The sequence below is a fragment of the Bos taurus genome, chromosome 8, assembly GCF_002263795.3.
Source record: "Bos taurus isolate L1 Dominette 01449 registration number 42190680 breed Hereford chromosome 8, ARS-UCD2.0, whole genome shotgun sequence".
NCBI classification, from domain to species: domain Eukaryota; kingdom Metazoa; phylum Chordata; class Mammalia; order Artiodactyla; family Bovidae; genus Bos; species Bos taurus.
Genome location: NC_037335.1, coordinates 52,334,376 through 52,359,457, shown reverse-complemented (window position 1 = coordinate 52,359,457; position 25,082 = coordinate 52,334,376). Strand labels below are relative to the sequence as shown.

Below are 25,082 nucleotides of genomic sequence, written 5' to 3'. Positions count from 1 at the left end.
GTGACTCGAAGTTGAAGCCAATACTCATTTACCATTTTGAGAATTTTAGGGGCCTTAAGAATTATGCTAACTCTATTCTGCTTGTTCTCTATAAAATGGAACAACAAAGCCTGGATGACAGCACGTGTATTTACAACATGGCTTGCTGTGCTTAGTTGCTCAGTCATGTCCGACTCTTTGTGACCCCATGGACTGTAGCCCACCAGGCTTCTCTTTCCATGGGGATTCTCCAGGCAAGAATACTGGAGTAGGTTGCCGTGCCCTCCTCCAGGGGTTCTTCCTAACCCAGAAATTGAACCCAGGTCTCCAGCAATGCAGGCGAATTCTTTACTGTCTGAGTGTCTTAAGGCCACTGTTGAAATCTGATCACAAAAAAGAGTATTAGTATTCACAGACAATGTATCTCATCACTAAAGAGCTCTGATGGAGATGTTCAATAAGATTAATGTTGTTTTCTTTCTTGATAACACAACATCCTTACAGCACCCCATTGATCAGGGAGTCATTTTGAGTTTCAAGTCTTACTATTTAAGAAATCTCATAAGGCTGTTGCTGCCATAGATAGTGATTCCTCTGAGGATCAGGGTAAAATTAATTGGAAAAGTCAATTGAAAACTTTCTGTACAGGATTCACCATTTTAGATGCCATTAAGAACACTTGTGATTCATGGGAAGAGGTCAAAATATCAGCACTTACAGGAGTTTGGAAGAAATTGATTTCAACCTTTATGAATGACTTTGAGGGGTTCAAGACTTCAGTGGAGGATAGGGCTTCCCAGATGGCTCAGTGGTTAAGAATCTTCCTTCAATGCAGGAGATGTGGGTTTGATCCCTGGGTCAGGAAGATAGCCTGGGGGAGGGCGTGGCAACTCACTCCAGTATTCTTGCCTGGAGACTCCTGTGGACAGAGGAGCCTGGCAGGCTACAGTCCATAGGGTTGCAAAGAGTCAGACATGACCAAAGCGACTTGGTATAAATAGCAAGAGAACTAGATCTCAAGGTAGAGTCTGAAGATGTGGCTGATTTGCTGCAATCTCATAATGAAATTTGAACACATGAAGAGTTGCTTTTTATGGATGAGCAAAGAAAGTAGTTTCTTGAAATGGAATCTACTCCTGATAGAGATGCTATGAAGATTGTTGAAATGACAGCAAAACATTTAGAATATTACATAAACTTAGTTGATAAAGCAGTGGCAGGGTTTTAGAGGATTGACTCCAATTTTGCAAAAAGTGTTACTGTGTTAAAATGCCATCAACACATTGATGGCATTGCCTGCTTCAGAAAAATCATTTGTGAAAGGAAGAGTCAATCGATGTGGCAGACTTTACTGTTGTCTAATTTTAAGAAACTGCCAAAGCCATCCCAACTTGCAGCAATCACCACCCTAATCAGTCAGCTTCCATTAACGTTGAAATAAGACCCTGTACCAACAAAAGATTATGACTTGCTGAAAGCTCGGATGAAGGTTAGCATTTTGTAGTTATAATGTGTTTTGAAATTAAGGTACTTATATTGTTTTTTAGATATACCATTGTATACTCAATAGACTTCAGTGTAGTGTAAACGTAGCATTTGCACTGGGTGAAGAGAAACAGATTTTGTTGAGTTGCTTTTTTGTGCTATGTGCTTTACTGTGGTGATCTAGAACTAAACCCACAACATATCCAGGATATGCCTGTAATTTCAAACTTACAAAAAAGTTGCAAGACTAAAACCATTTATCCTTTACTCAGATTTATCTGTTGTTTACACTCTGCTGTATAATTTACTCACTTGGTTTTATGTATATGTATATATATATACCTTACAAATATACATATACATTAGAAACGTATGTGTGTGTTTGCATGTATGTATACACGGGTTTCCTTGGTGGCTCAGACAGTTACGAATCTGCGCACAATGTGAGAGACCCAAGTTCAGTCCCTGGGTTGGGAAGATCTCCTGGAGAAGGGAATGGTTACATATATTTTCCCCTGAACTACTGAAAATAAAATGCATACATTGTGGCCCTTATCTCTAAATATTTCAGTGTATATTTCTTTAAGAATAAATACATTCTTTTATATAACCACAGTATAGTCATGAACTTCAAGAACTTTATCAGTGATAAATACACTGATCTACCCTCTATATTCCACTTTTTTTCAGTTGACTGTCATGTCCAATGGGAATCTGTTCTGGAATTACATATTGCATTGTTATCTTGTCTCTTTCATAATCTGGAGCAACTCCTCGGTCTTCTTTGTCCTTTGTGACACATTTTTGAAAGGCAGCAGTTCCTTTTTAATAGCATGTTTCTCATTTTGCTTTTGCCTAATATTTCTTATTGGTTAGACTCAGGTTAAACATTCTCAGCCAAACTGTTGCATAAGTCATGTGGTGTCCCTCTCAAGCCATCCTATCCAGAAATATACAGCATCCATCCATCCGTCTGCCCCTCTTTAGTGATGTTAATTTGCACTGTTGTTTTTTTGCATCTCAAGAAATTTCCTTGAGCTGTAATCCAGCACACCACTCAGCCCCTGAAACTGGTAAACAGTTCCTCTGCAACAGCTACAAAGATGATGTTCCAAGAGAGGCAGGACAAGGGGTTTCAGAATTCAGAGGTCAACATCCAGGCAGGAAGAGATAAAACAATATTAGTAATTATGCCATTAATAATATCTATAAGAAATGCCAGCATTTATTGAGCCCTTACCATATGCGAAGTACTTAATTATGTATTTTAAATGGTGTATTAGGTTTCTATTGCTGTTGTAACACATTACCGTAGCCAGCTGAAAACATTACAGACTGATTATTTTACTGCTCTGTGGGTTAAAAGCTGATATGGGTCTCAGCTAAAATCAGAGTTGTGGCAGGGCTGGCTCCTTTCTGGGGGCTCTACATAGAGAATCCAATTCCTTACTCATCTGGGTCGTTGGCAGAATTCAGTTCTTCACAGTTGTAGGACTGAGATCCATCTCCTTACTGGCTATCTTTGAGGGTTGTATCCAGCTTTGAGAGACCACCTACATCCCTCGGCTTGAGCGGTGGTGGGGGGCTTCAACTAGCTTCAGAGCCAGCAGTGACGGCTCTCCCCTTCTCTCTCATTTCTCTCCGACTCTTGATAGAAAGGTTCTCCACTTTTAAGGACTCAGGTGCTTAGGTTTTGCCCATATGGATAATCTAGGATAATATCCCCATCTTAAAATCTTCAACATTAATCACATCTTCAAAGTCCCTTTTGCTGCAGAAGGCAACATATTCGTGGGATTCAGGGATTAGGGTGTGGATATCTTTCGGGGAGCTGTTACTCCCCGAAAGAGGGATTGACTCCCAGCAATGCCACCAGGCAGGTACTGAAATTGCCCCCAGATGTACAATGATACTGAAGTTTAGAGAAGTTAAATGCTTTTCCCAGAATCAGACAACTGCTTAAGAGGCTGAGCCTGGATTAATTTCAAGCCGAAGGGTTTATCTAATCTGGAGGATTAACATTTTTATTTTAGCAGCAGAATCCTTCATCAAATGGGAACTTATGAAAAATCAAATCCATAAAAAAAGAGGAAAGCAAAGCTGCTCTGGCTAAATTGGGAGAAGTGGACAGTGGGGGAGAGAAAGGCTTCACAGAATAGGAGGCTGACCACTCACAGTCCAGTCTCTGCTTCCACACAAGCACGTGAAGCCCATAGACAAGTGTGTAGTAACTTGGCCGGCACAGTGTGCCCTGGGGCTGGAGTTCGGCTCTTCCACTCCCCACAAGGGCCCTTTCAAACCTGTACCATAGGTTTGCTTGTTAGGAATCTGCTTGTCTGTTTGTTCTAAAACTGTGGATTGAGCATCTACTCAGGGTGGGCAGGATTCAGAAACTGATGAAAGGACAGCAAAGAAAATAACGTCCCTGCCTGCCTGACTGGCAGTTACGTGTTAATGAAGAAATACAGCAAACAAGTTTTAAAACTGCATACAAAATTGAAATAAGAGATCATTGCATGTGATCTGCCAGCATTGAAAAAAGGTAATTGATGTGCGTATGTGTGTTTGTTGAGGATGAGAATGCAGGTGAGGAGTGGGGGCAGGAAGGAGAAAGAGAGCGAGAGAGAGACAGAAAGGAAGGCTGGCTTTAGGTTGAGTGCTGAAGGGAAGCTTCTTAGAGGTGATGTTTAAACTGAGATGTGATGACAGGAAGGAACCAGCCAGGTTAATATCTAAAGTATTCCAGTGGAAGAAACCACAGCTCGGGCAGGGCCTGGGATCAAGAATAGGCCAGAAACAATCATGAGCAGGAGCCCCCAGTGTAGCTGGAGAGTGAGGATGAGGGGAGCGAGGTAGTGTTGAGGTCAGAGTCCTGGAGGAGGCTAAAATTAGTAAGGCTCTTTGGATTTAAAAACACATCTGTCAGTTGCCCAGCGTTTTCTACTAATTCTAACTTGAATCAGGCTTAGAATCCCCAGTGCAGGATCCCTGGCTTCTTGGCTGAGCAGAAGTGTTACACCCTATCAGATGAGGTTTCTGTTCACTGGACAGGGTTCCAATGCTTTTTCCTGATTTCTTGCTAAGTTCCCAGGTGGCCCATCCCAGTAATGCACACTGGGCACATAATGTGCCAGTCAGACAATGGCTCTGGGTAATTGTCATTAGCCATGTGTGCCGTGGTCAGGGTAAGCAGTTACTGATTTCATGGTTCTGATTTCCATTTTAACATTCAAGGGGGGGTAATTATGATACCCAGTCCCCAGAAATAATTGACAGATTTTATGTTTTGAAATCTCAGTAGGTCAAACTTCCCATTTGTAAAACTTTGCAGTTGCTCTTTTGCTGAACACATAAAACAATTTTACTTCTGAACTGAGACCTTTTATGCCAAATTTTTATAGCCTTAAATATAGTATTTTATCACTACTATAAATGGTTCTTGACTCACCTCCCACAGACCCTTCAGTGCTAAAGGCAATAGCCTCCCTAATTCACTTGTTTCAATTCATAGAAGATTTTTAAGTTGAAGCCAGGTCATTTGGATAATATTTCAGATGTACAGACTGCATTTCTGCTAAACATAATAAATCTGCACTTTTACAATTGGTGTGGGCATGCTTGTACTAGGCTTTCCAATAAACACACCTTCTGAACGACCTCTTTTCTCTTTTTACACTCACCTCCAGACCTCACCCAATGGCTCGATGTCATCCTGAAATGTTGGGGACTACATACGGAGACTACATTTTTAGGTTGATTTATTTTTCTAGTGGAGCATCCAGGTTTCTAGCAATTATTTTAGGGCATTAAGTTCCATCATGATGATAAATCAAGCTGTCAGTTCTTTCTGGTCCAAATTAGAGGTTGGAGAGATTGAGAAACTTTTCCGGTCGAATATTCCACCTTTTGCGTCTCCAGATCAGTTTACATGTTTTGGCATTAGTCTGGAGGTAATGCCATGTGTATCCTAGGATTTGCTCTGATCCCGATGAGCTGATTGGATGGGGACTTCACAGGCAGAAATGCTCCTCTCCCAGTGCTCTCATGGGCCTCCCAGTTCCGGGTGGACATGGAACAAGGAAGGGGCTGGGAGGGAAATATCCCTGGGTTGCTTGCTTAGTTCATAACAAAACATTATCTAGTTGTCTCACCTAGGGGTAGATAGTTTATAGACAAAACACACTGTCTTAATGGAAAATATTTGAAAAACAAGTTGGCAGCTACAGATGGCTATAGGCACTGGTGGGAGGAAAAAAGGTTTGATTGACCTGGTAACAGCACCAGTGAGGACACGACTAATGTTTGGAGATGTTGGCATGGTTATCCCCTGCCTTCTAGTACTTCAACTTTGGGTACTTGGCCAAGGGGTGGGAAATGAGGGTCTGTGCTGCCTGGGCCCTGTCCCTGCGCCCCCGGCTGTCTCTGGCTTCCTTGGCCATTTTGTCCCCATTCTGCTGTTTGTGCCCTGGGCTGGCCCACTGTGCTGGATGCTGAGCTAAGGCTGCGTGTCAGGCTGCAGCCAAGGTTCCTCTGGTGGGAGTTGCAGGGAGACTTCATGGAAAGGATGAATCTGGACTCCTACCAAATTACCCTCCTGTTGACTGTTGGAAGGCTGGAATTTCAGACCCAGAAGGTGCAGAGGCAATTTACTGACACTCATTGTTGGCCTGAGTCTTAGCTGGAGATCTGCCTGTGGAGCAGCTGGGTATCAACATGCAGATGCTCCTGCGTCACCCACATTCAACTTCTCTCGATTCTGGTGTCTGCTCTGTGACTTCAATTAATTTTTTTCCTCCCCTGCCAGTGGAGCTTAAAGCTCTTCTTACCATCTGGCAAAGGACTGTGAAATGGCACTGTAGCAGTGGTCCTGGGAGATGGAGCCCTGGGGGTTAGAAGAGGACAGCTCCTGGTAGGCACAAAAATCACAGGTATTTACTGAGTACCTTCCTGGTGATAAACACTATGCTAAGTGCTTATGACATGATGCCACGCAAGTTAGACATACGGCCTCAGGTATAGCAACAGACCTCTTGATGATAGCAGAGATGATAGGAAAGAAAAAGTATGGAAATGGAGAGAAAGCAAATAGCATTTTATTTTGGTGTTAATAATAGAGCCTCTTGGTTTCACTCCCTTAGGGAGTCCAAGATATGATCATTTTTCTAGTTTTCATTATAATCTCTAGGGCTGTATTAAAAAGTAGAAGGAAGGCAACTTATGTATGTTTTCCTTTACGAAACAGGATGGAGTTAGGAAATGAAAAGTGTACCACAAAGATTTTCATTTGTGGTAGGGGAAGGATGGAGACAGATGCTATGATTATAGACTCCATTTTCCACAATCCCACAAAATCAAGTAAGATCTAACCATCCAAGATTCCAGTCACTACTGGTGGTCTCACTTTTACTTTTGTTTTAAAATTAGCAGATAGACGTAAGCTGACCTCTTGGTTACTGAGGGATTTCTGATATCAATAGTCAGAAATACCTTTCACTACAAAAATTAATGTGGCAACATTTTTCCAGTTTGTGTTTCCAATACAGAAGAGGTCCTCTCATTGCTTTCTAGAGAGCTCTGTTAAAGTGAAATCCATCCCCATCCAGCCCAAGTGTTCTTTGCCCCTAACTCCTGGCAGTTTAATGTTGCAGACGCCATGGTGCTTTCAGAAATGGCAGCCAGCCTTCTGAACCCCTCCGGCCTGTGTGTTGTGCTCAGCCACACTCTGTGCTTTTGTTTAACTAGGTTTGTTTTGGAAGTAATTGGCTCAGCTCTTCTCTGCAAGCATACGTGATTCAGACAGCCTTGGCTTGCAGCTTGACTTCACAGGTCACTTACACAACAAGTAGGAGGAACTTTGATTATACCCGGCTCTGGGGGAAAATAGTGTAAAGAGCCAATGATGAGCTAGTTGCTCTAGCATTGAACTTAGGATACCTTCCCACTATTTTCTTCTCCCTCATTGCCATAAGAATGTGAACATGAATGTAGGAGGGGAAGGGGGAAACTTCAGGAAACACAACTAATTTAGCATGAGAATATAGCCCAGAGAGAAACAAATATGGCAGATTGACTTAACAACCTTTATTTACATTCTTTAGGAGAATGATGTATGAGTGCAATCTGCTCTGGAAAAAGAGCATATATTTGATTATTCTGTTGGTTTGGAGCCAGAGAGTCCTAAGTTTAAATTTGGTTCTGAAACTTGCTACTTATGTGAATTTGGGCAAGTTGCATACTCTCTGGGCCTTGGTTTTCTCATCTGTAAAGTGGGGATAAGGATTTTGAACAGAGAGGATTGTATTGGGGAGTAGAGATCATGTTTGTAAAGTGCCTACCTAGCTGAGCACCCCATATGGGATGGACTATAAGTTGTAGTTGATAGAATGTATCCGACTCTGCTTTAGCTTCTGTCCTCAACAAAGTGTTTTAAATATGATAGTGAAGTTATCTTTTTATATTCTAATCTTAAATTAATTCTGATTTCACATTAGTATCAGTCCAAGAGTATTAAAAAAATATGGGTGGGTGTCTGAGCCTCACTCAAGACCAATGAAATCAGAGACCTTGGAAATGGGTCTCAGCACCACATTTTTCCATTCCCACCACCTCCCCCCACCACCCCGGGTGATTCTCAGAAGCACCCAGGCCCGAGAATCACCAAGCCTTCCATTTCCACATGAGCCCTTTGAGAGCAGAGAGCATATTTTTCACTTGTGCATGGTGGGCTGCAGTCCATGGGGTCACAAAGAGTTGGACATGACTGAGTGACTAACGGTAACACTATATCCCCAGGCTTAGCCAAATATAGGTGCTCAGTAAATGTTTCTTGAACTAAATTCCAACAAATGGAGAGAAGTTGTCCAGATTTCCAAGGCTGGTCTCATATGGCACATTTCTTGGGCAGCAGATGAAGGCAAGAGATACCAGCATCTTATTATTCTCATAACAGGGATTTAAAAGTGCAAGGTAGAGAAAGATCAAGGTCCTTTCAGCTGACAGTTTACCTATCATGTCATTTATCATGGGTCCTCTTTTTGACTCTTCTGTTGCCAAGGGATCAGAGAGAAGTGAGATAGTAGAATACTTTGGAAAACTCCATCAGTTAAAAAAAAAATAGCACCTATTTCAGAAGAGTTTTTCCTTGAAAGAAGGAAAAAGTCAGACACTGCCAAGGTAGATAGTGGGCAGTTATCTTGGGTAAGATTCAGAGCTGCAGAAGAGAAAAATCAGTGACACAGATGGGGTGCAGGTTTGGGGCTGTTTCATGCACAAATATATGAGGTGAGACCTCAGCATATACAGTAACAATCTTAGTCATTATCTTGTGAGAATGTCCTTAGGGTATTCACAGTATTAGTTTCTCTTTTGTGGGCACCTGGCAAGATTGCAACTCCCCCAGTCTGCAGGCTCAGGCAGAACCATATGACTTGCTTTGACCAAAAAATATGTGAGCAGGAATTACAAGTGTTAATCCTGGGGAAACCTTTAAGAGCCATTGTATCAGGTTGGCCACAAAGTTCATTTAGGCTTTTCCATATTATCTTAAAACTTTTTGGCCAACCCAGTACGTTGCTTCTGCCACAACAAGATAATTAATGACTGCTCCATCACCCTGGGGCCTGGACTAAGGACCATGAAGAGCAGAGTTCTCAGCTGACCCATGATGGAGATGTAGCATGAGTGAGAAATAAACTCTTCGTTGTTTATTAACTTAAGTTCTTGAGATTTGGGGATCATCTGTTGTCACAGCACAACCTTGCCTATCATAGTGTATACTTAGGACAAACAGTTTTAAAGCCAACTGCTTCCTCTGTGAAAAAGAGTAAGCAAAGTTATGTACAAGATTGCTTGAAACTGACAGCTTAACTCCTCTTTCACTTCCCATATGCATAAAATCGATCAAGTTTTGGCAATTCTTTAATCCTCAGTTTCTCTATCTGTAAAAACCACTGGATTATAGATGTGAAAACACATCATCTACATTAAGTGTTCAGAGGAGGGCCTGGTGAATGAATGATGACGCTAGATAAATATTAGGTTAAACAGTCCAATTATTTGTGGAATAAATAATGGGAAAGCACAAAAGTATGCAATAAATATTTGCTACGTGAATTCATCAAGAAAGCTAAGATGAATAAGGAACCATGAAACTGCAAAACTTATGCAAATTCTTTCAACAGTGGGTTCTCTTTTCTTAAGGTTTCTTTCCCTCTAACCCACCGCCTTTGAAATAAGGTAGCACTTAGAAAGTGAGGGGAGAAGGAGGCTCTAATAAATGGTAAATATATACACACACACTTTAAGGCAGTACTGTCTGCACTGTCTAATGGAGCTTGCTCGTTTCTCTTTTCTTCAGCGAACTGATGACAGTGCTTTTAGATTCCAGTCCTTTCTCTGAAGATGGCTTGTGTTGGCCTTTTAAAGAAAAGAGGCGTTTTGAACTGCCCCTCCCCACATATCCATGGAAAATGATAGTAGCACACCACCCGGGTCACGCATAAGGCTGGTCAGACAGAGAGTAATGCAATAGGTCACTAGAAAGCCCTTTGTTTCACTTTTACCATCAGCAACTTCTTTCCAATTTTAAAGTTGGGGGGAAAAAAAAAGCACTTCATGCTCTGTCAGCCTAGAAGCAACATCTCAGTAGCAACAAGCACACCTAGTGCCCAGATCTTGATTCCTAACACCGTTCTTCAATAAAAGTTACCAGGGCTCCTTGGAGAATTGGCTGATTCTAGGACTGGGAGAGGAAATACACAAGAGGAAATACACAAGGAGACACCAACCTAGTATACATTTTATTCTGCAAAGCCTTTTCTTTGAAAGGCACCAAAACTGTTTGACACTGTTCTTGTTCCCCTGAGACTTTGTGGAAAAGGTCCAAAGGGAGATCTGGATAAAATTCAAAGAGTGATCTGTGACCATGATGTTTAATTTGAAAAACCCTGTATGTCTGCTCCATTGGAAAACTAAAATGTGAGTGTCATGTCTCAAATGTTTTGATATTATTTCCTCTATGAACAAGATCTCACTCCTTAATAGAAAATAGAGTAGCAGAAGGAAGTGAGGTTGGTTCTCGTAATTCCTAGATCTGAAGCTTGAATTAAACATGGGTTGGGGGAGAGAGCACATCTCATCTTCACATGGAGAAGAGAGGGTTGTCTCTTGTGATGGGCCTACTTTCCAGAAACCAAGAGAATTACTGTGAAACTGAATGAACTGAAGGGATGTCAAGTCACAGAGAAGAATCCAGGGCTAAACAAAAATGTGCCACTTACTCTGAAGGATTGTACTGTCTTCTCTACCCCACCTCAGAACATTCCAGATGCAGGTCCTGAAGGCTAACAGCCTCAGGTGAACTGGGATCCAAGATTAATGTACATGACTATTATGAATAGTTTCATGATTCAGTAAATTTGGTTATGGCATCTGCATAAAGTTGTAGCCAAACAAAGAATCACTACTGTGTGTAGAACTGAGGAAAGGGGCAGATATAAGGATTTTTTAAAAATCTTTTTATAATTCCACAAAGTGTAAGACTCTTTGCTATAGAATCAGAAGGAAAGCACGTTAGATGGTACGGAGAGAGTGGTTGTAAAGCGCACGGCTTTTGATCTTGAGCTATCCAGTATCAAGTCCTGGTCCTATGGTCACCAGCCCTGTTACCTTGCATAAGTTGCTTAACTGTTCTGAGCTTAATCTCCTCATCTGAAGAGTGAGAATGATAATTACACTTGCTTCTTAGAATACAAATAAGTGTTCAATAAATGCTAGTAATTAGTTGACTGTCATGGTTTTACTATGTGGAAATGGGAAAGAGGGGCCTTAGTAGGCCCATTGTAATGTTATTCTTTTCTTTCTAAGTCGCATGTATTGAAATACAATTTTTATTGTGTAACATTTGCCCCTTTCAAGTGTGCAGTTCTATGAATTTTGACAAACATACAGTCATGTAATCACCCCTGACAGTCAAGACAGAGAATATTTCCAACACCCTGGATAGTACCTTATGCCCTTTATGATGAAGACGATGAGATTATTAACTGAAATCCATAATAGATTCATATTTCCCGAGTTTTTACCTATTGTCTTTTTCTGTCCCAGGATCCCATCTAGGATACCATATTATATTTAGCTCTCATGTTTCCTTAGGCTCCCCTTGACTATGACAGTTTCCCAGACTTTGTTTTACCACCTTAACAATGTTGAGGAGTACTAATCAGGTATTTCATGAAATATCCCATTATTGAGATTTGTTTGATGTTTTCCTCATGATTAGACTGCCCTTATGAGTTTTGAAGGGGCATCCCTGGTGACTCAGCTGGTGAAGAATCCTCCTGCAATGCAGGAGACCCCAGTTCAATTCCTGGGTCAGAAAGATCCTCTGGAGAAGGGATAGGCTACTCATTCCAGTATACATGGGCTTCCCTGGTGGCTCAGATGGTAAAGAATCTGCCTACAATGCGGGAGACCTGGGTTCGATCCTTGGGTTGGGACCCTGGAGGAGGGCATGGCAACCCACTCCAGTATTCTTGCCTGGAGAATCCCCATGGACAGAGGAGCCTGGTGGGCTACAGTCCATGGGGTCACAAAGAGTTGGACACGACTGAATGACTAAGCACATACACACACAAGGGTTTTCGCATGGAAAACTGCAGAGGCAAAGTGCCATTCTGATATTATTACATCAAGGGTACCTGCCTATTAATCTGATATGCCACTGCTGATGTTGACCTTGATCATATGGGTAAGGTAGAACTTGCCAGTTTCCTGCACTGTGAGGCTCTTCTCTCTTCCTCCCTTTCATGCTTCCCTCCTGGAGAGAAATCACTACATGTGACCTACACTTTAGAAGTAGGGAGTTAGGGTTAGGGTTAGGGTTAGAGGGAAGAGTCCTAGGTAGTTATTTGGAATTCTTTTGCACTTAAGGTGTGTCTCCTTTCTTTCATTTACTTATTTATTCTACCATTTATTTATTTGTATCTTACGATCTCAAGGATTCCTATTTCTTTAATTTAATTTTTTTGGCTTCTCACACTCTAGTAAAGTAATGCTCAAAATTCTCCAAGCCAGGCTTCAGCAATATGTGAACCATGAACTTCCTGATGTTCAAGCGGGTTTTAGAAAGGCAGAGGAACCAGAGATCAAATTGCCAACATCCGCTGGATCATGGAAAAAGCAAGAGAGTTCCAGAAAAACATCTATTTCTGCTTTAATGACTATGCCAAAGCCTTTGACTGTGTGGATCACAATAAACTGTGGAAAATTCTGAAAGAGATGGGAATACCAGACCACCTGATCTGTCTCTTGAGAAATTTGTATGCAGGTCAGGAAGCAACAGTTAGAACTGGACATGGGACAACAGACTGGTTCCAAATAGGAAAAGGAGTTCGTCAAGGCTGTATATTGTCACCCTGTTTATTTAACGTCTATACAGAGTACATCATGAGAAACACTGGACTGGAAGAAACACAAGCTGGAATCAAGATTGCCAGGAGAAATATCAATAACCTCAGATATGCAGATGACACCACCCTTATTGCAGAAAGTGAAGAGGAACTAAAAAGCCTCTTGATGAAAGTGAAAGTGGGGAGTGAAAAAGTTGGCTTAAAGCTCAACATTCAGAAAACGAAGATGATGGCATCCAGTCCCACCACTTCATGGGAAATAGATAGGGAAACAGTGGAAACAGTGTCAGACATTATTTTTCTGGGCTCCAAAATCACTGCAGATGGTGACTGCAGCCATGAAATTAAAAGACACTTACTCCTTGGAAGGAAAGTTATGACCAATCTAGATAGCATATTCAAAAGCAGAGTCATTACTTTGCCAACAAAGGTTCATCTAGTCAAGGCTATGGTTTTTCCTGTGGTCATGTATGGATGTGAGAGTTGGACTGTGAAGAAGGCTGAGCGCTGAAGAATTGATGCTTTTGAACTGTGGTGTTGGAGAAGACTCTTGAGAGTCTCTTGGACTGCAAGGAGATCCAACCAGTCCATTGTGAAGGAGATCAGCCCTGGGATTTCTTTGGAAGGAATGATGCTAAAGCTGAAACTCCAGTACTTTGGCCACCTTGTGAGAAGAGTTGACTCATTGGAAAAGACTCTGATGCTGGGAGGGATTCGGGGCAGGAGGAGAAGGGGACGGCAGAGGATGAGATGGCTGGATGGCATCACTGACTCGATGGACGTGAGTCTGAGTGAACTCCGGGAGTTGGTGATGGACAGGGAGGCCTGGCGTGCTGCGATTCATGGGGTTGCAAAGAGTCAGACATGACTGAGTGACTGATCTGATCTGATCTGATGCCTCGAGGCATGTGGGATCTCAGTTCCCCAGCCAGGAATCAAGCCCACACACCCTACACTGGAAGCGCAGTGTCTTAACCACTGGACCGCCAGGGAAGTCCCTTGGATTCTTATTTTATGCTTTAGGCTATAAGCTAATATGACTTTATTTATGTTCCTGCTTCAGCTACTGGGAGCTCTTTCAGGTGTCTCCTCATCCCACCCCATCATGGTGGGGTTTTTCTTTGAGTGCGTTCTTACCTTCTGTCACTAAAAGAGGCTGCCCCTCATCTTGTGTATTTCCTGTCCCAGTCCTAGAATCAGCCAATTCTCCAAGGAGCCCTGGTAACTTTTATTGAAGAACGGTGTTAGGAATCAAGATCTGGGCATGAGGTGTGCTTGCTGCTACTGAGATGTTGCTTCTAGGCTGACAGAGCATGAAGTGCTTTTTTCCCCCCCAACTTTAAAATATTTTTTCATGTCTGCAGAAAGCCTGAAATAGTACAAAAAACAATTTTGTATGCTTCACCTTGATCCTTTTTTTCCCCTTAACCATTTGAAAATAAGTTGTAAACATGATGGCATTTCATTCCTAGCTCCTTAGTCATGAAAATTGAAAGTGTCTCAAAACATTGACAAACGTCCCCTGGGGTCACAGTCACCTCTAGCTGAGAATCGTTGGTCTAGACACTTTTATCGGGTCTACTAGGTTATATTGTGTACTTATTAATGTATCATATCAGGAGACACATGGTGTTAGGTTACATGGAACCAACGATGGTGATGTTTAGTGCAATAGCTGGGTTAAGTTGGTAACCAGCAAATCTCTCTATTATGATTAACTAGTAGTTATGGAAGTACTTTGAATCTGTGTGATTATTCTGTTTGAGAACAATTTTCCACCTAATAACTTTAGCATCCACTGATGGTTCTCCCTTGAGTCAGTACAGTAGGGGGTGTAAAATGATAATTTTCTAATTACTTTCTCGCATATATACCAGGTAAAAATTTACTGTAAAGAAGAGCTTTCTGCTTTATTCAATTTTTGTCCTCCCTTCTCTTCATTGCTGTTTTTAAAATACCATTCTTGATGGATGGATTTTTATTTATTTATTTTTGGCTGTACTGGGTCTTCGTTGCTGCTTGAGCTTTTCTCTAGTTGTGGTGCATGGGCTTCTTATTGCAGCGGCTTCTCTTGTTGTGGAGCACGGGCTCCAGGGCATGTGGACGTCAGCGCAGGCTCAGTAGTTGCGGTGTACAGGCTTATTTGCTCTGCAGCACATGGGATCTTCCTGGACCAGGGATTGAACCCTGTGTCTCCTGCATTGGCAGGCAGATTCTTTACCACTGAGCCACCAGGGAAGCCCCTGGATTTTTATTAATTGAATTGAAATTCTTTATCATCATTTTTTTTTATGTTCAAATTGTCCCAAATTGGCCAGTGGGAACCCATTCACACTAATTACTATGTCATTTGTATGAATACGTAACACGGTTCAAATCAAGAGCATGTAAAAAGGTATACTTAGAGAAGTCTCACTCCCATTCCCTTTACCCTTTTCTCTATGGGTAAGCATTTTCATGGCTTCTCAGGTGATGGAATAGTAAAGAATCTGCCTGCTAATGCAGGAGGTACAAGAGACATGGTTGGATCCCTGGGTCAGGAAGATCCCCTGGCGTGGGAAATGGCAACCCAATCCAGTATTCTTGCCTGGAAAATTCCATGGACAGAGGAGCCTGGGGGGCTACCATCATGGGATCACAAAGAAATGGACATGACTGAGCATACACACGCACAAGCATTTTCATTGGTTTCTGATTTATCTTTTCTGTGTTTCTTATTTTAAACTAAGTAAAAATGTATACTACTACTACTAAGTCGCCTCAGTCATGTCCAACTCTGTGTGAGCCCATGGGCTGCAGCCCACCACGTTCTCCATCCATGGGGTTCTCCAGGCATGAACACTGGAGTGGGTTTCCATTTCCTTCTCCAAAAAAATGTATATATATACACAAATATCTTATTTAACCGCCTTATCTTACCAAAAAGATGGCATGCTATGTACGTTCTTTTGTACTTTGCCTTCCACTTAACAGTATATCATAAAATCACTATCAGTTCATATAGTGTTTGCTCTTTTATGGGTGCATAAAAGAGTATATGTCATTTAGTTGATTCAGTGTCCATTAGTTCATTCAGTTTCCATTAGTATGTATCCTTTAGTTGATTCAATGAATTTCTTCCACAAAAAGGCATTTATGCCATTTAAAATAGTTTATAAAATGTTTATACCACAAATGTAGGCTTCCCTGGTGGCTCAAATGGTAAAGAATTTGCCTGCAATGCAGGAGACTCAGGTTTGATCCTTGGGTCAGGAAGATCCCCTGGAGAAAAGAATGGCAACCCACTCTGTTATTCTTGCCTGGAGAATTCTATCAACGGAGGAACTTGGTGGGCTACAATTCATGGAGTCTCAAAGTCAGGTACTTCTGAGTGACTAACACTATACCACAAATAATACCACAGTGAATAACATTGCGAATATGCTGTTTTGAGTTTGTGGATGCATATCCTCAGGACAGATTCCTAGAAGCAGTGTCGTGGGGTCAAGGGATAAATTCATATGTGATTGTGTTATGTACTTCCAGCTGTTCTTCAACAGTAGTTGTACCGTCAGTCACAAGTAAGACTGCTTTCTTATAGCCTTGCATGTACAGTGTTATAAGCTTTTGAAATCTTGCCAATCTGATAGGGGAGAAATAGTATGTTACAGTAGTTTTAATTTGCATTTCCCACATAATGACCGAAGCATCTTTTCTTATGCTTAAGGGCCATTTGTTTCATGTGATTTTTAAAACCTGTCTCTCTCTTCATAATTTTCTGGTTCCTGTTACTTCATACCCAGAATTCTGAAATAGTCATCTAGCTGGTTTCTCGGCCTACAGCCTCACTCCCTGTCAGCTACCCTGAACATATTAATAATTATCGTAGTTACAAAATTAATCTTCTTAAAACACCTCTTTAAAAAGCATTTTTTCCCCTGTAAGAACCTTCAAGTATTCCCTTTTAGCCACAGAATACTTTTAAACTTATGAGTCCAGAATTCAAGTTATGGTTTTCATCCACTTCTCTAAACTTCTCTTTGCTTATTCCCTTGTATTTATAGTCTTACGTTCCTTCTGCAAAATTAGTACACTCAGTGTCTAATCCATGGCAGAAATTCTTCCCTCCAAACCTTTTTTCTTGCAGTTGTCTAGTTCTAAAGCCCCTCCATGGTGCAACCCTGTTCTTTTATCTGTCTTAATTCCATGGAAACTCTTAAGACTTATGTCAAGTCCCATTTTCTTGGAAGCCTTCCTTAATCACTTGGGTGCCTGGGGGTTTCCTGCTTTGCTAAATTCACTTGGTACATATATTTATCCCCTTAATTGGTACTTAGTTTAAATAGTCTTTTTTTTTTTCTTTTTGCAGTTACTTAAAAATTTTCAAATTCATGTATATTTCCCCCCAAGAGTATGAACTACCACTATTTTAGTAAGCAGATATTAATCAGTTTTCATCATCCATTTCTGAGCCAAGATAAAGGCACATTAACCTCTATTTTACTGATAAGGAAGTAAAGAGATCTTATACAATTTGACTAAAATCAATAATTAAGTCAATGGTAATGTGAGTTTGGGCCCCAAATCTTAGGTTATAGTTAAGTGTCAAGTGTAAAAATGATTCTATTTGCTCATCCTCTCAATTAATGAAGAGATATAATGTAGGACACTTATGTAGATTTATCTTATTTAAAATTTTCATTTAAGGTATTGGTTAGAAAAACAAAGAATTTGGCATTAAATCCTCTTAGAATAAAATGGTATTATGTAAAATACTGTTTTCAGCCTGAAGAAAGGCCCACGAACACAATTTGACTAGAGAAGATATATCTAAATCCCTTTGTGTTCTGAGCCATGCATCTCTGTTTTGAATTTGGGAAACTCTCAAGGGTTTGCACATTTATTGTGCTTTTATTATACCTTAGACAAGCTGCTGGTTCTAGTGGGAGCAGAGTATATAAGTCACAGAGTTTGTTTGCAAGTATTGATAGTTTACTCTCTGAGCAGAAAGATATGTACACACCAGATATTACACAAATCATCAGTAAAAGGTATGATCATTGGCCTGCAAACAAGGAAAGATGAGAAAAAAGAATTCAATTGGAAAGATTAATGAAAGCTTCAGAAATAAGATGATTGATTTCAGCTCAGGCAGTCCAAAAATAAACAAGGTCCAACATTCAGAGATTTTAGAAATTAAGAGAAATTTTCAAATTAGAAATTAGCAGATTGTTCTGCGTCACTCTATGCCTCCCTGTCCTGTAGTCCTACTGCACTGTGTAGCTCTCTCTACTCTGGCAGGTTGACTTGGAAAAGACATGGTTCCAGGTGCGCCACTTACAGCAGCCAGAGGGGTCCTTACAGCAGAATCTCAGTCATGCTGCCTTTGAATTCCCTCTGCCATGGCCAACACTCTGCACACAGTAGACAATTAAAGTTTCTTAAAGGGGTGAATGTAGTCTTTTAACAGCACTTTGTAAAGTGAATCAAACTATCTAAGGTATCTCTTTTTTTTTTTCCAGATTGATTCTTTTGGATTTTGAGTCTCTAGATGGCTAGGGTCTTCTGTGGAATTTGTTTCCCAGGGAAGATGGCTCAGTTTCATCTTTAACTGAATCAACTAGGGGAGGGGTGGGTACAATGCATGGTTGTCACTGTTCCCACCCGCATGCCAAGATTCTCACTGACCCTAAATAAGTCCACACACATTCATCCATCCCTTTAAACATTAAGAGTCAAAATCATAGGTTTGAGATTTTACACACACGCACATGCATGTACACACACACACAAACATACTCACACACAGGCACACACCCCTCTGCCCATGATGCATAAAGATGTCAGCATGGACACACAACACATGCTAGCAAAGGTGTAGAAAGAGACCACAAAATTTAGCTGGGAAAATGAGCAAATGAGCTGGGAATGGGCAAATATGGTCTGAAATGGGCAAAAAAGTGAAATCAAGACTGTCAAAACATTTATCCTTGCTCCCTGCAAGAAAGACCACCTCTTGTCTCTTCATAAGAAACACTGGGAATTGCTCATCTTTTAGATTTTAATACTTTACTTACTTAGTTTAGATCTGTTTTTGCTTTCTAAAAAATTATTATTTTGTCTTTAAATCTCTTGACTCTAAATGCTACTTCCTTCTTGTGTGATTGTCCTTTCCTAAAGTTGAGTTTCATGAAGACAAGGGACCTATCCATTGCCTCAAAAGGGAGTATCTCTCCCGGTAACCACGTTTGTGTCAGAGTTAACCTACATAATGGATATTGATGATGACAACAATGACAAGAGTCCCTGTTGAAGGGGTGACAGGAGAGGATGTGTGAAGGACACAGTTGTTTCAACTCTAAGCAAAAGAGAAGATGACATACCTAGGCTGCATCCCAGACACCCTTCTTCACAAGACACACATTCTTCATAGTCTGGGTCTTGGATTTCACCTATACAGTATAAAGAGAAATAAAAAAGCACAATTTCACTTCACTTTCACTGAGTGGAAAAACAAATAATTGCTATAAAAATATGTTGGTGTGTAGCTTATTTTCAAGCAAATTGTAGAGCAGTTATGAAACCCCAAACCATGCTTTGGAGATAAGTATGTCACCCACATTTTTTATCTCCTTCTATTAATTTAATATTTAGTAGATTGGATTAGCTTGATCGGGTATAAATAGAACAGAGTTAGACTGTATGCCATGCAACTAGTTTTGAAGTCAAGTTGGTGTGCTGTATCTATTAAAGAAGTAAGTTCTGTTTTGAAAATGTGGTTGGGTATATAAAATGATGAAGCTCTGTCTCCTTATGTCTGTTGTCGTAAATACTTTTTAAAAAGTTTTAAATTCTATACTACCTTAGTAGGACTTCCCAGATGACACTAGTGGTAGAGAACCCGCCTTGCAATGCAGTAGACTTAAGATGCAGGTTTGATCCCTGGGTTGGGAAGATCATCTGGAGGAGAGCATGGCAGCCCACTCCAGTATTCTTGCTTGGAAAATCCCATGAACAGAGGAGCCTAGTGGGGTACAGTCCATAGGGTTGCAAAGAGTTGGACATGACTGAAGTGACTTAGCACACACACACAACCTTAGTAAGCATTAAGAAGGAAAAAGAAAGAGGTCTTCATTATTCTAGAAATGTGCTAAAACTCCTTCAGCACCAGACCAGGCATAATTCTTATACAGCAGAGAAAGTCTGCAGCATTTTACATGAACAAGAGCAAAAAATGTACTGTTTTTTAATTCCCTTCTTGCAGTGTAAATAGGAATTGAACAATAACAGTAACACATATATCCCCAGATCATTTTTATATTTCCAGGTCATTTTAAGTAGGCTGACTCTCACTGGCTCCTGCCAGCAAGCAAGCACAGAGCATGCTATGCTCTCCCTCTTACAAATGAAGAAACCAAGGCATGGAGAAATTAGATTGATTTTGCCCAGGGTCTCATAACTAGTGATTGGGAAGGAGAAAATTGTTGGCGGGCATTTGAATTCTAATCGGATTTTCTCTCCATTATACCTTTCCCATATACCCTCCACTAGAGTTCACCTTCTATGTATGTGATTAGCTGCATTCCTTAGTCCTTGGATTGTGCCTAAGCAAACGCTTGGGGAAAGAGAGCAGGGTAGGTATCACTGTCCCCACTTGGGGTGTAGAGTCGTGAGAAATCATCCAGGTGCGACCATTGCACCAGGTAGATATTCAAGTCTCTGGGGCATCCAGGGTACAGCCCCTTTTGCCTGCATTGGCTCCAAGGCAGCTTTACCTTGTCCACATTCTAACTTCTGGCAGGTGTGATTGGAGGGCACCATGAAGTAGCCGCGCACACATCGTGTGCAGACGTGTGTGCTGTGACAGAGCTCACAGTTGTCTGGGCAGGGCTGGCAGGTGTGGCCCTCCTCAGGGTAGTAGCCTGGGGGGCAGCTCTCTCGACACTCCCCCCAGTACAGGAACCGCTCTTGGCCATGCTTATCTAAAGAGAAAGGAGCAAAATGAAAAGAGGGAAAATGTACAAAATTAGCTATGAAGATAACAATAGCTGAAGACATTTTGTTTAAATGATGTGACCAAGTGCTTTTACTCCCAGAAGATCAAGGAGATAAGAATGGATTGAATGAAAAATGCAGTATCTTTGAACTTTTAGTTAAAAAGATTTCCTTGAACTCCTTTTGGTATCAGTGGAAGCTCTCAGAGTTGGTGACTATAAAGATCCCATGAGAATAAACAAGTGCTTGATGCATTTCTATGATAGTGCAATCTTTTAGAATGATTTTGAATTCTGTTATCAAAATCACATGCTTGTCTTAATTGTCTAAGGACTGAATTTTTGCACAACTACCAACTCCTGTATTGACAGCCTATTGAAGCTCTCAAACAAACACCCCTCTTTGACTCCTTTGCATGAATTTCTGGAAGTCCTGTCAACATTGGACTCTACAAGGAAAGAATCAACAGTACCCCCAGTATGAGACTGGGAATTTTCTCCTGTGGAGAATCCAATGTTCAGTTCAGTTCAGTTCAGTTCAGTCGCTCAGTCGTGTCCAACTCTTTGCGACCCCATTAATTGCAGCACGCCAGGCCTCCCTGTCCATCACCAACTCCTGGAGTTCACTCAACTCATGCCCATTGAGTTGGTGATGCCATCCAGCCATCTCATCCTCTGTCGTCCCCTTCTCCTCCTTCCCCCAATCCCTCCCAGCATCAGGGTCTTTTCCAGTGAGTCAACTCTTTGCATGAGGTGGCCAAAGTACTGGAGTTTCAGCTTTAGCACCATTCCTTCCAAAGAACACCCAGGGCTGATCTCCTTTAGAATGGACTGGTTGGATCTCCTTGCAGTCCAAGGGACTCTCAAGAGTCTTCTCCAACACCACAGTTCAAAAGCATCAATTCTTCTGTGCTCAGCTTTCTTCATAGTTCCACTCTCACGTCCATCCATGACTACTGGAAAAACCATAGCCTTGACTAGACGGACCTTTGTTGGCAAAGTAATGTCTCTGCTTTTGAATATGCTGTCTAGGTTGGTCATAACTTTCTTTCCAAGGAGTAAGTGTCTTTTAATTTCATGGCTGCAGTAACCATCTGCAGTGATTTTGGAGCCCAGAAAAATAAAGTCTGACACTGTTTCCACTGTTTCCCCATCTATTTCCCATGAAGTGGTGGGACCGGATGCCATGATCTTCATTTTCTGAATGTTGAGTTTAAGCCAGCTTTTTCACTCTTTCACTTTCATCAAGAGGCTTTTTAGTTCCTCTTCATTTTCTGGCATAAGGGTGGTGTCATCTGCATATCTGAGGTTATTGATATTTCTCCTGGCAATCTTGATTCCAGCTTGTGCTTCTTCCAGCCCAGCGTTTCTCATGATGTACTCTGCATAGAAGTTAAATAAGCAGGGTGACAATATACAGCCTTGACATACTCCTTTCCCTATTTGGAACCAGTCTGTTGTCCCATGTCCAGTTCTAACTGTTGCTTCCTGACCTGTAGACAGCTTTCTCAAGAGGCAGGTCAGGTGGTCTGGTATTCCCATCTCTTTCAGAATTTTCCACAGTTGATTGTGATCCACACAGTCAAAGGCTTTGGCATAGTCATTAAAGCAGAAATAGATGTTTTTCTGGAACTCTCTTGCTTTTTGATGATCCAGCGGATGTTGGCAATTTGATCTCTTGTTCCTCTGCCTTTTCTAAAACCAGCTAGAACATCTGGAAGTTCACAGTTCACGTATTGCTGAAGCCTGGCTTGGAGAATTTTGAGCATTACTTTACTAGCGTGTGAGATGAGTGCAATTGTGCGGTAGTTTGAACATTCTTTGGCATTGCCTTTCTTTGGGATTGGAATGAAAACTGACCTTTTCCAGTCCTGTGGCCACTGCTGAGTTTTCCAAATTTGCTGGCATATGGAGTGCAGCACTTTCACAGCATCATCTTTTAGGATTTGAAATAGCTCAACTGGAGTTCCATCACCTCCACTAGCTTTGATCATAGTGATGCTTTCTAAGGCCCACTTGACTTCACATTCCAGGATGTCTGGCTCTAGGTGAGTGATCACACCATCATGATTATCTGGGTTGTGAAGCTCTTTTTTGTACAGTTCTTCAGTGTATTCTTGCCACCTCTTCCTAATATCTTCTGCTTCTGTTAGGTCCATACCATTTCTGTCCTTTATCAAGCCCATCTTTGCATGAAATGTTCCCTTGGTATCTCTAATTTTCTTGAAGAGATCTCTAGTCTTTCCCATTCTATTGTTTTCCTCTATTTCTTTGCATTGATAGCTGAGGAAGGCTTTCTTATCTCTTCCTGCTATTCTTTGGAACTCTGCATTCAGATGCTTATATCTTTCCTTTTCTCCTTTGCTTTTCATTTCTCTTTTTTTCACAGCTATTTGTAAGGCCTCCCCAGACAGCCATTTTGCTTTTTTGCATTTCTTTTTCTTGGGGATGGTCTTCATACTTGTCACCTGTACAGTGTCACGAACCTCAGTCCATAGTTCATCAGGTACTCTATCTATCAGATCTAGTCCCTTAAATCTATTTCTCACTTCCACTGTATAATCATAAGGGATTTGATTTAGGTCATACCTGAATGGTCTAGTGGTTTTCTCTACTTTCTTCAATTTCAGTCTGAATTTGGCAATAAGGAGTTCATGATCTGAGCCACAGTCAGCTCCTGGTCTTGTTTTTGTTGAATGTATGGAGCTTCTCCATCTTTGGCTGCAAAGAATATAATCAATCTGATTTCGTTGTTGACCATCTGATGATGTCCATGTGTAAAGTCTTCTCTTGTGTTGTTGGAAAAGGGTGTTTGCTATGACCAATGTGTTCTCTTGGCGAAACTCTATTAGCCTTTGCCCTGCTTCATTCTGTATTCCAAGGCCAAATTTGCCTGTTACTCCAGGTGTTTCTTGACTTCCTACTTTTACATTCCAGTCCCCTATAATGAAAAGGACATCTTTTTTGGGTGTTAGTTCTAAAAGATCTTGTAGGTCTTCATAGAACCTTTCAACTTCAGCTTCTTCAGCATTACTGGTTGGGGCCTTGACTTGGATTACTGTGATATTGAATGGTTTGCCTTGGAAACAAACAGAGATCATTCTGTCGTTTTTGAGATTGCATCCAAGTACTGCATTTCAGACTCTTTTGTTGACCATGATGGCTACTCCATTTCTTCTAAGGGATTCCTGCCCGCAGTAGTAGATATAATGGTCATCTAAGTTAAAATCACCCATTCCAGTCCATTTTAGTTTGCTGATTCCTAGAATGTCAACGTTCACTCTTGCCATCTCCTGTTTGATCACTTCCAATTTGCCTTGATTCATGGACCTGACGTTCCAGGTTCCTATGCAATATTGCTCTTTACAGCATCAGACCTTGCTTCTATCACCAGTCACATCCACAACTGGGAATTGTTTTTGCTTTGGCTCCATCCCTTCATTCTTTCTGGAGTTATTTCTCCACTGATCTCCAGTAGCATATTAGGCACCTACTGGCCTGGGGAGTTCCTCTTTCAGTATCATATCATTTTGCCTTTTCATACTGTTGCCAATCCAATGTTGCCACTGGAGAAATGGATGCAAACTATCATGATCAATGCAAAAGGATTCTAATCAGTTCTAATCACACACTTAAATGCACACGATTAATGTAGATGCACCTGAAATCCTCTGCCTCCCACCCCCGGCCTCCTGGAGTTTTCACTTGTGCTGCATGTGCCCAGGGCATCTGTCTTCCGTGAATCAGGTCTCCCATGTGCTTCTAGTTTTGAAATACCTGTGTTCCCTAAAACAACTGGGTCTAGAGCTTGCTCATCATGTGATATACCACATGAAGATCCTGAACCACTGACCTTCGAGAAGCAAGGCTGCCAGATTTCTAAAGATAGTGCTGACCTCATGTTACAAGTGCAAAACCCAAAAGTCAGAATAATATTAAATTGAACCGCATAAATTTGCCAACAATCAGGTGTTTCTTTAACCTGTAAGCTAGACACTTTAAAAAGATTTAACGTAATTTTCTTATTTAATTAAAGTCCTATTTGAAATACAATTTAAAAACCACACCGTTGAATTATGAACTCTGAAGCGCCCTTTTTATCTGATGGCATTTTCATGCCAGAAGTCTGCTGGTCCTTATAGGTCAAGGAATATAAAGAGAGCCTCCAAAGAGGTAGTTAAAAAAGAAAAGTGTTTGCAGTTTCCAAGTTCGACCTGGAAGAACATTATCCTCTAAA

General features: G+C 41.2%; 1 protein-coding gene across 2 annotated transcripts in view; it reads right to left on the bottom strand.

The window, feature by feature from the left end:
- The window catches only part of PCSK5 (proprotein convertase subtilisin/kexin type 5), a 519,623-nt gene that overhangs the window by 71,691 nt on the left and 422,850 nt on the right, over positions 1-25,082 (bottom strand). For both annotated transcript variants that reach the window (XM_024996182.2, XM_024996184.2), the window contains exons 23-24: positions 20,627-20,833; positions 19,235-19,303 (exon numbers count right to left, since the gene is read on the bottom strand). In XM_024996182.2, the coding sequence (XP_024851950.1) occupies positions 19,235-19,303; positions 20,627-20,833 (276 nt within the window). The remainder of the gene's footprint in view (positions 1-19,234; positions 19,304-20,626; positions 20,834-25,082) is intronic.